General features: G+C 36.6%; 1 protein-coding gene across 3 annotated transcripts; it reads left to right on the forward strand.

Moving 5' to 3' along the window:
* Window positions 1-1,596: 1,596 nt before the first annotated feature.
* On the forward strand, window positions 1,597-5,696 carry LOC130987468 (serine/threonine protein phosphatase 2A 57 kDa regulatory subunit B' theta isoform-like). Of its 3 annotated transcripts, none has more exons than XM_057910998.1 (3): window positions 1,597-2,074; window positions 2,469-3,873; window positions 4,883-5,696. In XM_057910998.1, the coding sequence occupies exons 2-3, from the start codon at window positions 2,659-2,661 to the stop codon at window positions 5,240-5,242; spliced, it is 1,575 nt and encodes a 524-aa protein (XP_057766981.1). In that variant the 5' UTR covers window positions 1,597-2,074; window positions 2,469-2,658; the 3' UTR covers window positions 5,243-5,696. The 3 variants fall into 3 exon arrangements, with proteins under 3 accessions (XP_057766981.1, XP_057766982.1, XP_057766983.1); XM_057910999.1 differs by having other exon boundaries at window positions 1,620-2,074; window positions 2,446-3,873; XM_057911000.1 differs by having other exon boundaries at window positions 1,620-2,074; window positions 2,449-3,873.
* The last annotated feature ends 12,174 nt before the right edge of the window (window positions 5,697-17,870 follow it).

A 17,870-nucleotide genomic window follows, 5' to 3' on the forward strand; every position in this document is an offset into this window, starting at 1 on the left:
TCGTCGCCACCCGTTGTTGATGGAATTCAAGTTGCTCGGGTGTCATCCTCGACGTATCCATGAACACGGTTGTTATGGATCTCTCGCATGAGGCAATTATTCAGCGCGTGAAGACACACGCCCGCTTTAAAGAGGCGATGAGCCGAGCTCATCTCGTCAGGCCGCGACTCGAGCCAAGGCATGCTACATCGATCGACTCATAACTTGGGCTGACTCGAGTAGGCCTGGGAATCGGGTACCCTACCCGAAAAAATCGGGTACCTGATCCCGAATAAGACCAAAATCCTATACCCGAACCCGAACCCAAAAAAAAATCGGGTACCCTAATACCCGACTCGGGTATTCGGGTACCCTAAATTACCCAGTCAAAATTGAATCTTTCAAGTCAAACTGTGAAAATCGGGTATTTCGGGTATTAGGGTACCCGAATTACCCGATTTAGCTTAATCGGGTACCCTAATACCCGAAATACCCTTTTTTTTAAAAAAAAAAAATCGAAAATTGTAGCCCCTATTTTAAGCCTTTCCCTATATAATTGTATATGTTTTTAATTCTATGTATTAACAAATAATATATAACATCAAATCAAAAATCAACAAGCACAAATCTCAACTCCCAAGTCTAAAATTTTAAATTAAAATTGAATTTTAATTCAAAATTTTACAGATTTTTAAATTAAATTTAATTAAATAATTTAAAATTTATTAATTAAAAAATCGGGTATTTCGGGTATACCCGATACCCGAATTTTTAACACCCTAAGTACCCGACCCCGACCCCGACCCCGACCCCTAATTTTTCGGGTATAGGGTACCCGATACCCGATTTTTTCGGGTCGGGTAATCGGGTACCCTATACCCGAACCCTATCTTCCCACCCCTAGACTCGAGCCACCCTTATGAGCCGACCGATATGGATGCTCTAAGTGCTCTTGTTTTCTATGAACTCACGTTGTCCACACCATAATCTTTTTCAGATTTAAGTCGTACCAACAAGTTTCTACTTTGTTTGCCCGTTGGGTGCTATTTGGATCTTGAGCTTTATATTGGGACGGATCCAAATCACATCACATTGGAATTTAATAAATAAATTCAAATTTAACATGTGATTAGTGAAAACATAAAAAGTTAATTATGTTATGTGTCTTCAAATTTTAACAATTTGGGAAAAATATTTTCAATTTTTGATTTCTATTAAAAAAATCCCAACTTTCTACGTTTTCTAAAAATTATCTCGCTATGCAAAATCCAACGTCGAAATAACGAGTCACCTTGTTAGATTTTTAGGTGGAGTTTTTTTTTTTATTTCTACTTCATCCAATAAACCACGTCATTCCACTTAAGAATCCGATAACATGATTCATCATCTTGTACCCGAATTTTGTACAACCAAATATGTTTTTAGAAAATATTAAAAATTAGGGGTTCTAAATATAAAATAAAAATTGAAAATACTTTTTAGAAACGTTAAAAATTAAGTACATAAAATATGATTAATTTATAAATTAAATATATGATAGGTTTGGCAAAGAAAAAAGCATGGGAGAGAAATTTGAAAAAAAAGAATTAACATGGTAACAAAAGAAAATAAATGGAGAGGACAGAAGAGAGATGAGAAAAGTAGAGAGAGAAAATGAAGAAAAAAGAAAAACAATAATTAAGCAAAACCACATCACCAAGAACGAGCACCAGAGATTGATTCCTCTCTTTAGCCCATCTCTCTCTCCTCTTTCTCTCTCCTCTTTCTCGGGCCCAATCTTCAGGTTTCAATCACTGCCCAGCTACAAAGAGTCGATCTTTCAGCCTGTTTTTCCATCAAAATCAACCAGCTATATATGCATCAATGACCCACGAACCTTGCAGCCTAATCCCCCTTTGTACATGAATAGTTATTAACTTTTGGGTGTGTGTGTGTGTCTGCACTTGCATAGCTACACGCACTGACTTTTTTGATACTTTTTTTTTCATTGTGATTCCCGATAAAGGAATGGTAACTGTGTTTTCTAGATCGTGCCCAGATCTTAATGTTTGTTGATCTGGAGTCTTCGTAGACTTGACATGAAGTTGAATTTGAGGTGAGAATCTTGCTTCAGTTTATTTTTGCCTGTTAGTTTATTGGAGCTTGTGAAATTGGGGTTTCTGTGCTGCTATCTTGATTTTGTTTAGTTATCTTAGTTTAGTCCTAATTTTGACTTGTGTTTGCAAATGGGGATTTTTATTAACTATGTGACAGTGATGTGCTGATTATGTTGGGGGTTTTATTCTCTATTTAGTGGTGGTGAACTTTTAGGTTTTAGCATTGTTTTTCTTTCTATATGAGGTATTGATAAATCTTGTTCTTGTTTTATGGATTGATGAGATTTTTGTGTTGGATTATGTAATATCTCTGCAGTTGGGTGTTGTTTGTATTATTATGTTAATGTTTTCCCACTTGCTATTGTTTTAGTAGATGCAAATTCTTTGTTGCAGTACATTATGCTTTGTGGGATATAAGATTGCAAGTGTAAAGGGGACTAGATTCGAGCTCGCAGCCGTCCATGTTGGTATATGATCATTAGTAGTGAGGGCGTGCTTCTGCATTCTAGCAGTTGATTGGTGGCTGCTGGCTGCCCTTAAGTTAGCTTGAAGAGGGCTGGGTTGTTTTTAGTGGCTCTAAGTGATGATTAAAAATTTCCTTAACAAGCTTCCAAAGAAACAGGCGAAGTCAGCAGAAGGTCGTGATGGAGGGTCTTCGACTCTCTCTTCAAATGCTTCGACTACTTCCAGAAGCAATTCTGCTTCAGGTGCTCGGTCGGGCAATGTAAATTCCACGGGTCATTCCGGGAACAATTCTACTCAGTACTCTGGTGCAAATCATGGGAGCAAATTTCATGACCCTTTGCATAACAAAGTAAATGGAATTAGTCCGCCTGTACCGTATGAGGCTCTACCTAGTTTTAGAGATGTCCCGAGTGCGGAGAAGCAGAACTTGTTTATCAGGAAATTGAGCATGTGTTGTGTAGTGTTTGACTTCACTGACCCCACGAAGCATGTGAAAGAGAAAGACATCAAACGGCAGACCTTGGTGGAGCTTGTTGACTATGTTTCTTCAGCAAATGGGAAGTTCAGTGATACAGTCCTGCAAGAGATCGTGCGTGTGGTGTCTGTAAATTTGTTCCGTACTCTCTCTACTCAGCCTCGTGAAAACAAAGTATTGGAAGGTCTCGACGTAGAAGAAGAGGAGCCCCTAATGGATCCTGCGTGGCCGCATCTGCAAATTGTCTATGAATTTCTCCTCAGGTTTGTGACTTCCCCCGAGACTGATGCAAAGCTGGCAAAGCGCTACGTCGACCACTCTTTTATTCTAAGGTTATTGGATCTGTTTGATTCAGAAGATCCGAGAGAAAGGGAGTACTTAAAGACAGTACTGCACCGCATATATGGAAAGTTCATGGTGCATCGCCCGTTCATTAGAAAAACCATAAACAATATATTCTACCGCTTTATCTTTGAAACAGAGAAGCATAATGGGATCGCAGAGCTGTTAGAGATTTTGGGAAGTATTATAAATGGATTTGCGCTGCCGTTGAAAGAAGAGCACAAACTTTTTCTTGTCCGGGCACTCATTCCACTTCACAAACCAAAGTGCATACCCATGTATCATCAACAGCTAACTTATTCCATCACACAATTTGTCGAGAAGGACTGTAAACTCGCAGATACTGTTATCCGGGGTTTACTCAAGTATTGGCCCATAACAAACAGTTCAAAGGAGGTCATGTTTTTGGGTGAGCTTGAGGAAGTGCTGGAAGCAACTCAGGCCCCAGAGTTCCAGCGTTGCATGGTTCCTTTGTTCCGTCAAATCGGTCGTTGCATGAGCAGTTCACATTTTCAGGTTGGTTACATTAAAAATTGCTTATGTTTTTGTGCTTTCATAATTGTGAGAAACTGTCTTGTTATTTCTTGCTCCATGACTCCATCTCACCATATCCTTTTGTTTATATATTTGCATCCTGCCCTCTTTTCTTTAACATTAATCATTTCTCATCTTGACAATGTTTAACTCATTAAGAGTTTGGTATGTGTTTGATGCTCATACTTAGAGATGGGGCCTTTGACAAAGACCGCGCGACGAATGACTCGAACCCAGGACCTCAAGTCTTTAACATTAACCTCCTACCACTAAGCCAACACACGCACACAGTTTCATTTCACTCCTGAAATACTTAGAGATGGGGCCTTTGGAACTTGCTTTGGTTAAAATTGCTGATATTATAAATCAGCCAATCTTTCGTTTAGGTTTTCCCTTCGTCCATATTCTACTGCCTTATATCATATTTATCACCGTCTTCTTAATTTACGTACTTTATGTGATACGATGTCTATTTTTTTGGTGATTAAAAAGGGATGAATTGCTAATTTGAGATTCCCAAATAAGATGTCTTTTACGATAAATATTTCTCTCTCTCTCTGGTGAAAGAATGCAGCCATTATAACTTTTTTGGACCACAAACCCGGTCCTTCACAGCCAGCAAAAAGATTGGAAAACCGAATAAATTAAAGATGTGCAGGCCGCAACTCATTGGTGGATATTGTCCAATACCTCTGCCGAAGATGAAGATTCAGTTGGGTCATAGAGGCATAATAGAAAAGCTGATTTGTAGATTGATATGATCACAAATTCACAATGATTAAAAAAAAATCAATTTCTTTGACCTATTTGGTCTTTATCCTCTTGTGATGTCAGTATTATGCTTGCTAAGTCTGTTGTCGATAATACCCTCTCAATGGTAATGTTTTCCACGACTTAGTTTCCCCCGAATTCGTTTGCGCTATTCACTGCATTGCCCCATCTACTTACCCACCCCGCTCACGATCATATTATCTGGTCCGATGTGATGTAGGTTGCAGAAAGGGCTCTCTTTTTATGGAACAATGATCATATCGAGAACCTGATCAAACAAAATCGCAGAGTTATATTGCCAATCATCTTCCCCGCATTGGAGAAGAACGCAAGGAATCACTGGAATCAGGCGGTGCATAGCTTGACACTGAATGTCAGGAAGATCTTTGCTGATGTGGACCCCGAGCTATTCGAGGAGTGCCTGCTCAAATTTCAAGAAGACGAAGGGCGAGACGAAGAAGCTAAGGTGAAACGCGAAGCAACCTGGAGACGCCTAGAGGAGATTGCAACAATGAAGGGCACGAGCAATGAAGCAGTGCTCGTCCCTCGCAAGGCTAGCACCACCCGGCCATCCAGCTAAGTAAACACCACGCTATTTTTGCTTGCATTACGTCATATCTTTCGACTTGATCATTGTCACTGGTGATGATGCATCATGTGCTTGGAGGTGGAAACATGAAATGAAAACTGCATATTTTCTTGATTGCATAACCTTTTGAAGTTCTGCTGGTTCGCATGGGGCGAAAGCACGACAATCGAGGACTTTGTCGTTTCAATATGGGATCAGAGGGACTGTACATACATAAATGGACGGCCAACTGCAGGAGGTTATAGGCGTGCTTTTGCCCCATGCGATGTGCAGGAACTTGTTTTTAGTGATCAAAGGTTTTTTCATCTCTAGCTCTTAGAAATGATGTTGAGATCAAGACTTGTATTCTATCTTGCTTTGAAAGCATTCATTGTAAAAGTTATTAACAGTTGAAAGAGTTTAGGATTTCTTTTTTTTGCAATGGAGTGGCTTACTATTTTTACAATTCTTGCTAATGACTTCATGAATTTATTATATAGATACTTCCCCTTTTATTTGTGTACCACTATTAGTGTTTTTAGATTGCCTTATTCATTTTTTCTTCAATTTCGAATTCTTGCATTTTAGTTTAGTTTATAATGCTTGATTAGGTTGAATATGTCCAATTATGCTTTATAATTATTTGTAGCATTTATTTTCATTTTTAATTTCTAATTGAGTATTTTTTTTGAGAGAATTTCTAATTGAGTATTAAGATTAAAATTATTCTATAATTAGGGTATACAAATTTTGTATTTTGTACTTTTATAATAAATACAATGAATCTAATAGTGGGACAAAATTTATAAAAAACGCTTTTGAAATAGTCATTTTGAAGAAGGAAACACAATATTTGGTTACTAATTGAAAAAACACAAAATCTGGCCATTTATTACGTGTAAAGACTGTTTTGCCTTTAATTAGGGGGGACCGGATTCGGGTCGAATTCGGGTTTGTCCGCAGGTTAGACACACATGTGCCATTAGAATGGTACTTATGGCCATATTAGTGCCATTAGTGTCATATACTCTCTATGTAGTGTTGCATGAATGATACTTATGGCCATATTAGTGTTATTAGTGCTATATACTTAGATTTTTTTTGTCGGATGACACATATGGCATTAATCCGCGCGCAAATTCGAATCCAATTTGAATTTGGTCCGCTCTAATTAAAGGCAAAGCAGTCATAAAATGTAAAAAATTGCCAGATTTTATGTTTTTTCAATTAATGGCCACATATTCTATTTCTTTTTTTAAAATGGCCATCCGAGTATATTGTTTCAAATTTATATATGTAAAATTGGTAGTGTTAATATAGTTATAGATGTAATAAAATATTTTAAGTGATATAACATGCATATCAAATATCAAATTTTGTAAATATGGGAATAAACGTATGATTTGCAAAACAGAAAATATGGCCCATTTCTAACGGCTTTCCTTTTGCTTATATTTGAAGATCAAATGATATACTCCCTCCGTCCCTAAAATAACTTCCTCTTTTTCCATTTTGGGACGTCCCCCAAATAACTTCCTCTTTCTTTCTTTCCATTTTTGGAAACCTACCCCACCACTAATAATACTTTATTTATTCTTACTTTTCACTTTTCACCACTCTCAATACTAATTATTACACTTTTCACAACTTCCAATAATAATTATATCACTTTTTCTCCACTATCAATACACTTTACAACTTTTTATTAAAACCCGTGCCGTCCCCAAAGAGGAAGCCATTTCGGGGACGGAGGGAGTATGTGACAAAATATCAATCATAAGTCATAACCAAAATGGTTTTTGAGTTGATTATAACCAACATTGCTACTCTAGTATTAGACACAGGCAAACAGTCACATTCTAGTTTCATGTCCTTTTCATGTGAAATTTTCAACTACTTTATCAATTATTGCATCATGTGATGCACTTTACATCTTTCTATAGTGAAAGTAGTACTTAACCTTTCATTTCAGATTTGGGGAACTCATAATTTTCATATGGATTGGCCCCTTTTTCATTTTCTCTAAAGATTTTTAAGACTAAAACATATTATATCAAAACCGATCACCTACCCACCGTGAGCATACGTAATATGCCCACCATTAATGTGGCAATCTTAATTAGAGTAAGATAATTTTAATTAAAGTAAGATATGTTAATTCTCTTTCCAAATTAAAATTGCCATATCAGTGGTGGACACATTATGCTTGCCCACGGTGGGTAGGTGATCGGTTCTGTATTGGTTATATGTCACGTATTAGTATAACAAATATAATGCGCTGATATACTTGAATATTTTTATACTTCGTGTGTATATATATATTGATAAGTTAAAAATCAACACCTAAAACTAAAAAAATAAACAAGACACGAGACAAAGATTTTACGTGGTTCGATCACAAGATCTACGTCCACGGGTCGGTCTTCGGATGTTTTCACTAAGATATGAGAATTTACATTTTACAAGTGATGGATGAATAAAAGATAGCTCTCTAATCTAATAAGCAAGCTTCTATTTATAAGTCTTCCAAATAAACCTAGCATTTGAGCCCTTTAACTTAAGTATTTGGGCCTAAGCCCCTATCACCTTAGCCTTGGTCTTTGACTTGAGTCGTCAGTGCTGAAGTTGGAATATCCGCACTAGGAGCCCATTTACTTCTCGATTGATCAAGTCGAACCTGTCAAGTCAGTGTACCAAACATGCAAAATAATAATAATAATAACATTAAATACTAATAATGATAAAGAGATATTCCAGCACTGTTAAGCACAACGCTGGTGCATAATTTAGTCCTCATCATATATATATATATATATATATATATATATATATATATATAAGGAGAGGTTTAAGAAAGAACCACTAAATAAAAAAAGAAGGGAGAACCATTTTCAGCCATTCGATCATCAAAATCTACGGTTGATGCATTATCTTGTTGGATGAATACAGATCCTGGGTTTGAATTCTGAAGGGAGCAATTTATTTTTTTATTTTTTTTAGTACATTAATTTTAACAGCGAATGCATTAATTTTTACAGTGAATGCATTAGATTTGATGGTTCTCATGTTCTCACAAATAATGTAGTTCTCTCTAGAACCACACCCAATATATATATATTGTTGGAAAATTAATGAAATATCCTTGTCCTTGTTTTGATGATACCACTCTTAGATTCTTCTTCTAGCATAGGTCTTTTTCGTTGAACTCAAGTGTTAGAGTTCAAGTGTTTAGAATAGAACTGAAGACCAATGACCAAAGATATAGCTCAATTGATGTTACTGCAACCGAAGTACCATGAGACATTCCTTGACTGAAGATTAAAGCAATCACCAGTTAGAGATACTCAAGCAATTCATGTCATTGTAGAACTGAAGTAAAATGCAAGTACCAGTCAACATTCTACATCAGACTGAAGCAAAGAGTGTCAGACACGCAGCATTAAATGTCAAGTACAAGTGCATTAAATGCGGAGGATTTGACGATCATCCTTGCAAGGACCAAATTTTCTTTTTTCGTGAAAAGCTGCAGAAGAAACAAGCTCCAAGGACTCAACGATTCAAATTTATGCTTGAAGGAGTATACAAAGATCGCCACCTCAGCCCAAGACGTGACAATGTCTCACAACGGCAGAAATTTCGAAGACCTTTTCTCAAATGGAACTATTCGTAACTCCGCCTATAAATAGTGCCTGAGGATCAATCGCAATCTTCACCGATTCAAATACAAAGCCGAAGCTCTGCAGAAATTTCTACTCAAGCTAAAACATTCACAAATTTGAATCGAATAAGAGAGTCATTAAAGTTCAAAGCTCTCTTAGATTATCTAGGCAAATATTCTTACATCCTTAGCCTAGAATTAGATTACCCGAGAGCCTGTTCTCGAGTAATCATAGTTGGAAATTGATTTCAAACCCCTCTCTTGTTAGAGTTAGACGTTTGAAGTTAGAGCGAGTTCAGACTCAGAGATCTTAGCCAAAGCGCAACAAAGGCATTTTTAGGTGTCTTAGTGTGCTAAGAGGAGAAAGAGAAATCCAACCCAGCGTGTTGGTATTGGAACGGTTGTTTTAGCTGCAAGCACAAGTGAGTGATTGTCGGACTAATCATCTGACCGTAGACGTAGGAATGTTGTTTCCGGACCACGTAAAATTCTTCAATTTTCAGAACAACAACTAAACTAGAAAAAAACTCTAACACTTGAGTTCGAACAGTTTTAGTCTATTACAAGTGAAAACTATTAATTTTGGTATCATCAAAACTAAGATTAGGATATTTCATTAAGTTCCCAACACAGTACCACTCAAACCTTATTATTGCGTCTGAATTTAATCAACCTGCAGGGTTTAACGCAATAAACCTTGTTGAGCTCCTTAAGGGGATGTCATTATCCTATACCGGATACGGGTACTAATACAGATAATCAAATATCATATATTGACCGTTATCACCCAAGATACATAGTACTCAAGTTAATATATAACTCTCACCCATAGTGTTAGATCCGGAGGGTCTCGAATAGGTGTATGGGGGGGAATACACCTATGGGCTATTTTTCTCAGTGAAAACGAAACTTCAAATTCAAACTGACTCAACATGTTTGCTGAAAAGAGTTTTAACAAAACAGGGATAACGACTGATACTAAATACTCTTCAGTAAGGAGTTATCAGTTAAGTCAAAGACTTTAACTGATACACGTAAGCCTTCAGTCGAGTTTAATAAACAAAGATATGTTATGAATCTTACTGACTATCATAAGATAGATCAGTTAGTGTTTAGCCCTATTTTGTGATGAATTTATGGGTGTTTACTCTTATATTGACTTTTATTTTGGTCTCTTTCACTCAAGAGTTGATTGATTTGAGTTTTTGTGCTAATTTTGTTGTCTCAGGATTTTATGCTCAAATTGATTGATATGTGGATAAAAATAAAGTCAGAATTTAGTTGAATGGTTTGAAGAAGAATCGAAGCTCGTTTCGATACGAGTTCGTGGGCGAAAACGGATCTAAAATCCGACTTGAAATGAGGGAGAACGGACCAAAATAAAAACGTTGTGCATTGCAGTGACCGGCGCCCGCCGTGCCCATTCTGTGAAAGGCATAGGCGGCGGCGGCGCTGCCCGGGCGGCCATGGCCGCCTGCGCGATCTGGCAGTTACATTTTTTAGGGTTTAAAACCCATTTTTTTTAAGGTTTTTTGCGCCATTCTCGACCCATCCAGTCTCCAGCTCCATTTTTATTGTATTTTTCTTAGAGTTTTGGTAGGGAGAAACACATTAGAAACTCTCGGATTACGCTAGATCATCGTTTCCTTGAATCAATTGTAAGTTCTATCTATTGATTTATCGAATTCTACAAGCTTTCTTGGTTGCTCTTTTCCTAGATAATTGAACACGTTTTGATAATGATATTTAGCATTGATTTATGCTTTGTTAATCTTATTGCCTAGTTAGTATAGTTAGATCGTTGGTTGATTTGTTAGAGTAATACTCGGTTGAATTTGTGGCACTTTTCATTTACATGTTCCTTAGGAAAAATCATGATTAGTGTTTGCCATAGATTTGAATGCTTGTTTATTTTCCTTGCCTAGATAATTGTTGCTTTATGATTTTGGATTTAATTATTGATTTTTAGATTGTTAGATTAGAATCCTAGTTCTTTATGTTGTCTTATTGCTTTCTTTACCTGCTTCCTATCTTTCGCCTAGATAAATTTATATGCTTTATTTTAATTACGAATTAGTTAACCGGAGAGAGAGTGTTAGACCCAACCTTCTGATTAGAGTGTTTAGGTTATTTCCTGTTTTCTGTGCGTAGCATGATCAGAGCCCTGTTTAGCCTTCCTTGAGAGACGAATTGGGTTAGCTTATTACACTAGGACGACCTCGTACGATTGCGAGTCAATCCCTTAGGTGTTTTGGGTTGAGTCAGTTAGACTGATAACATACGCAGCGGAAAACTTTTGTTTCGAAATAGCATGTGAAATTAGTCACGTTGTCAATCAGTTAAGTTTCTCTTTGCGATTAATCAGTTTTCAGTTTATGAAGGTAAGAGCACAAGTAAGAATGTAAGTACTGAAAACTGTAAATAACATAGAGATTTTTACGTGGTTAGGAAAACACTTCCTACAGTCACGGTCGGTTGATCAGACCAACAACTTCACTAGGCAAGTGCTTACGGGTGCATTGCAAACCGAAGCGTGTGCTTACGGGTGCACAGCAAACCTGAACGTGTGCTTGCGGGTGCACACAAACTGAGACGAGTGAAGATCTTATCTTCAGTACCAACACACCTGGTTGGATTTCTCACTCCTAGTGCACACTGGCACTAAGACCTCACAGAGACAGAACACTGGTCTGAACTTCTTTTCGACGCAAACACTCAATTCGGTTGGTTGAAGAGAGGTTTGAAAACTTTGCCAACTAAACCACAAAGAACAAGTTCTCTGCAGTCAGTTTTACCTAGGCTTTAGATATTCAATATTTGCCTAAGTTCTAAGAGAATGTTTGTAATCAGCAGTGACTGATTTTTGGGCTTTGTGATTCTCTTCTTCGATTCAAACTTTGGGATGCTTGGTTTTGCTGAGTAATGAATTCGGTAGCGTTTTAGCTTATGTCGTTGAATCGGTGAAGATTGAAGTGATCTTCGAGCGCAATTTATAGGAAACGTCTTGAATAGATCCGTTGACGGAGATGGTCTTCAAGATTTCTTCCGTTACAGAGTAATTTGAACTTGGGCTGAGGCTTCAATCTTCGAGGTTCCTTGTTTGGTGAGAACGGCTACTCTGAAAAGATAATCACCGAAAAGGAGTGGCCTCTACAGAGAAAGGACGATCCTAAAATCTCTGCATTTAATGCGGCTGTACTTCTGGAGTGCGTGGCTTCCTTTGAACGCTGGAGGTTCAGTTCGAGGAAAAATGTTTAACTGATACTTGACTTTAGTATCAGTCCGCTGAATCCACGTGGCTCACATTAAGTAATCAGTCGAAACTGATCATTCGACTGATAAATCAAATATCAATATTTGACTTTGCCTTAATCGTTACAACAGTCGGTATCTTCAGTCTTCAGTCTTCGTTCTTCAGTCTTCAGTCTTCAAAACAACAACTAAACTAGAGAAAGAACTCTAACACTTGAGTTCGAACAGTTCTAGTATATTACAATTGAAACCTATCGACTTTGGTATCATCAAAACTAGGATTAGGATATTTAATTATGTTCCCAACATATAGTAAATCAAAGTGATACACGAATCAACATATATATCTGAAATCTTATTAGTATTAAGATTTTATTAAGTCACCAAGATCTTGATTCTTCACTTATGTCAGATAGAAGAATACATCTCACTGTGATCCTATCAATACGTTATGGCGTACCAGTATAGACAAATAGTCAAGACAAACTATTTTCATCTATACTGCAGCTTAGACCAACGACTCGTCCTAGAGTCATCTCGGCTGTGATCTATTTATATCTCTTAAGTTTATTCCAATTATATGACCTTCTGTGATCTGTTAATCACCATATAATCTACTTATATAGAGATAAATGACATACATATGCAAACATGAACACAATCAGATAGGAGATAAAATAGTGAACACATGAGTCGTTGTATACAAGCGTAAAACGTTCTTGCTTTCAGTATACAAATCCAACAATCTCCCACTTATACTAAAACAAACTTTTAGTATACAATGCGTCTAAATACTAGCTATTACAACATTATCACTTCTCCCACTTATACTGAAAGTTTCCTAAGTGGGTGGCATCAACCGCAATCCCATCCCTCGAGTATGCTTCTCGTAGGCCTTTTGCGGTAAGCTCTTTGTGAAAGGATCAGCTAAGTTCTCCAAGGTATTGATCTTCTCAACCAGCACATCTCCTCTTTGTACGATTTCTCGTATAATGTGGTACTTTCTCTCTATGTGTTTGGTCGCCTTGTAGGTCCTGGCTTCCTTAGAATTTGCCACTACACCTGAGTTATCACAATAAATATGATACTCTTAGGCAAATTAGGTACCACTCCTAGATCCAAGAGGTAGTTCCGGAACCATACAGCCTCTTTAGCAGCTTTGGAAGCAGCTACATACTAGGCTTCCATGGTGGAGTCTGCAATGCACTTCTGCTTTGCACTCCGCCATGATACGGCTCCACCTCCCAAGGTAAACACATAACCAAAGGTAGATCTCTTCTCATCCCGGTCAGCCTGGAAATCCGAATCGGTATAATCCAAAGGAGTTAGACTGTTTGACTGGTAAACTAGCCTATAGTCTCGAGTCCTTTTCAAGTACTTGAGAATATGCTTTACCGCAATCCAGTGTCCAGGTCCAGGGTTTGACTGATATCCCCAGGATGTACGCTGCATCTCCTAAGTCCTTCATCTGAAACTGTTCGGATAACCACTTCTTTATATCCGATAATAGCGCCACATTATTGCCAATGAGGAGGATATCATCTACATAAAGTGCAAGGAAAACCACGTCACCATTGGCATCTAAGCGGTACATGCAACTTTCGTTCTCATAACGATTAAATCCATAGGATTTAATGACCTCGTCAAAACGTTTGTTCCATGACCTCGAAGCTTGCTTAAGTCCATAAATGGACTTCTTTAGCTTCCATACAAGATGCTCTCCGCCCTTCTTCACAAACCCTTCGGGTTGCTGCATATAGATGTCCCTTCCTTCTTCAAGGAAACCGTTTAAGAAAGCGGTATTGACATCCATTTGCCAAACCTCAAGGTTCATGTGGGCTGCTATGGCAAGGAGTATTCGGATGGACTTAAGCATGGCAACCGGCGAAAAGGTCTCATCATAATCTATACCATGTTCCTGGGTATAACCTTTCGCCACCAGTCTAGCTTTAAAAGCTGCGACTTCGCCATTCGAATCTCTCTTTCTCTTGTATACCCACCTACTACCTATGGCCAAATAGCCTTCTGGTAATTTAGTTTTCTCGTATACCTCCATAGCAGTCATGGATTCCATTTCAGAAACCATGGCGTCGTACCAAGAATCTGCATCTAAATCTTCCATCGCTTGTCTAAAGTGGTCTGGGTCGATATCTTTTTGTTCATTAACATGGACAAGATCCAAAGATTCTCCCAAGAACATAAATCGATCGGGTTGGACGATAACCCTCCCACTACGACGAAGCGGTGGTGGTACAGCTGTGACAATGGTTTGTGCAGTGTCCTGTGGTGCATTCACTTGCACACTTGGCTGGGGTGATGGAATCGCCTGTCCATTGCCTTCGATTTCTTGAAGGACAATCTCGGACTTAGCCTTGTGTTTATCTATATAATCCTGTTCCAAGAATCGTGCGTTGGTACTAACAACCACTTTCTGATCCTTATGATTATAGAAATAACCACCTTTCGTTTCCATTGGATATCCTACAAACAACATTACTTCACATCTAGGCTCCAATTTCTTTGCCTCCTTGTCAAGCACGTATGCAAGATAACCCCATACATTTATATGATGCAAGCTGGGCTTTCGCCCTGACCATAATTTGGTAGGAGTTTTAGGCACAGATTTGGACGACACTAGATTAAGCAAGTAAGCCACTGTTTCCAAAGCAAATCCCCAAAACGAAATAGGCAACGTTGCATAACTCATCATTGATCATACCATTTCCAATAGAGTTCTGTTTCTTCTCTCCGCTACACCATTCTGTTGGGGAGTATCCGGTGCAGTCAATTGGGACTAGGGGTGGCACGGTACGGTATACCTTATTAAATCGACCATACCTTATACCTTACCTTTACCTCCGGTATGGAGAAAATTCATACCTTTACCTACGGTATACCTTAGTTCGGTATACCTTAAGTACGACATGGAGAATATACAAAACATTTACCGTACCTTTATTTCGGTATACCTTACCGAATTTCGGTATACCGTACTTTCACGGTATACCGCACTTTAACGGTATACCAAAATAATCGGTATTATCAAAATCGAAAAAATTCAATTGGTATACCATTCTTTATATTTGCATACTTGTATGCATTCATGTAATATATAGTAAATTATATAAATGATATAAGTTACATATAATTTATATGTTAGAAGTAATATTATTTATAATATAATACTAATATTATAACTATGCTATTATATATGTAACTATTATAAGTTAGATGTATAATTTATTGTAAAACAATAATTTTAGTTATATATTATAACTATACTATAATATCAAAATAAATAATTTTATTTTATTGTATAACTTATACTATATACTACTCCCTCCGTCCATGAAAGAACTTCCTAGAAGGAAGTGGCACGAATTTTAAGAAAAAATATTATTTAGTGTATTAAGAGTGGATAAAAGGTAGTTGAGTGTATTGAGAGTGATGAAAAAATGTTATAGTAATTAATATTGGGAGTTGTGAAAAGTGAAAAGTAAGAGGATTATAAGTGGTGGGGTATAGTCCAAAAATAGGTAGGAAGTTCTTTTGTGGACGTCCCAAAAAGGAAAGATAGGAAGTTCTTTCGTGGACGGAGGGAGTATATTTTATTTGTTTTTGTATCATTTGATGATATTTATAAATTTATAAGTTATATAGTATATAGTATATACTATGTAGTATATAGATGTTATAAGTTATATGAGATTTATAAGTTAGATGTAATCTAAGTTATAATATAATATCAGTATTAATTATAGCTATGCTATTATATACATAGATGTTACACGTCAGATGTATAATTTATTGTAGAACAATAATCTTAGTTATATAATATAGAATATTATATTATAACTGTGTTATGATATCAATATAAATAATTCAGTTATATTAAATTATATAACTTACATACTATATTATATTTTATTCACTTTTATATCATTTGATGATATTTATATTCGCATACTTGTATGCATTCATGTAATATATAGTAAATTATATAGATGTTATAAGTTACTTATAATTTATATGTTAGACGTAATATTATTTATAATATAATACTAATATTATAACTATGCTATTATATATGTAACTATTATAAGTTAGATGTATAGTCTATTGTAAAACAATAATTTTAGTTATATATTATAACTATACTATAATATCAAAATAAACAATTTTATTTTATTGTATGACTTATACTATATACTATATTTTATTTATTTTTGTATCATTTGATGATATCTATAAATTCATGTACAATTGTATATATTCACATAATATAGATTATATACATCATTTTATAAAATTTATAAATATTTTTAAAAATATAAACATAAAAATAAATATTATACATTTTAAAACTATAGATTTTGATACGATATATACCGTGATTTTCGGTATACCAATATATACGGACAACTGCGGTATATCAGAATAAGGTATTGTACCTTATTACCGGTATATACCGAAAATTAAGGTATACCAGAATAAAGTATGATACTGCATCACCGTTATATGCAGTAATATTCGGTATACCAGTAATACGGTATCATACCGTATTTCGGTATATACCTTTAATACGGTATTTATTAATTTTTTCGGTATATACCGCGGTATCGATATACACCGGTATACCCCGTTATTTGGAAAATCCATACCTTTACCTTACCGTAAATATTCGGTACGATATCATACCTTACCAAAAAAACCGGTATACCTTAAATTCGGTATTTTGCGGTACGGTATGGCCGGTATACCGAGTTTTCGGTATATTTTTCCAGCCCTAATTGGGACGGAATCCTTGAATCTGACAAGTATTGCTTGAATTCATTTTCGAGGTATTCGCCACCGCGATCAGACCGCAATGACTTGATAGATTTACCCAATCTCTTCTCCACTTCCGCCTTGAATTCTTTGAATTTCTCAAAGCATTCAGACTTGTGGTGAAGTAAGTAAATTTATCCATAGTAATCGTCAATGAAAGTGACGAAGTACTCATACCCTCCACGAGCTTTTGTAGACATCGGTCCACACAAGTCAAAGTGAATCAATTCTAACACATGCGAGGCCCTATTCCCCTTTGCCTTAAAAGGCCTTGCCGTCATCTTTCCTTCTATACAGGATTCGCAGGTTCTAAATGGAACAACTTGAAATTTTTTCAAAATTTCATTCGACACGAGCCTTTGGATCCTGTTTAGATTGATGTGGCCTAACCTTAGGTGCCAAGCATGTGTATATTGTTCATGATAAAAATATTTCATCTTATTTGGATTTGGACAAATTTGTGATGCAGATGCAACATGGACAGAACTATAATTTGGACATGTAATAGTATAGAGAGAGTTGTTCAAAATTTCGGAACAAATAATCATGTTATTTTTCATGATAGAAACACCTCTATCAAAAGAAACAGAATATCCATCCAAAAATAATTTTGAAACAGAAATGATGTTCCGCCGAAACTCCGGCACATACAAAATATCTCTCAAAACTAAAATGTCATCACCAAAACATAAAGATAAATCTCCAACTGCAACAGCTGCAACCTTCGCCGCATTGCCCATGGAGATGGTGATCTCATCACTTGTCAGTTCCCTTGTCGACTTCAAGCCTTGCAAGGTGTAACAAATATGGTTAGTTGCCCCCGTATCCACTACCTAAGAATAAGTAGAAAACGAAGCTAAACATGTCTCAGTTACTAAAACTTGTGACGACCTTGTCCCTTTG

This window comes from Salvia miltiorrhiza, chromosome 6, assembly GCF_028751815.1.
Source record: "Salvia miltiorrhiza cultivar Shanhuang (shh) chromosome 6, IMPLAD_Smil_shh, whole genome shotgun sequence".
Lineage (NCBI taxonomy): Eukaryota > Viridiplantae > Streptophyta > Magnoliopsida > Lamiales > Lamiaceae > Salvia > Salvia miltiorrhiza.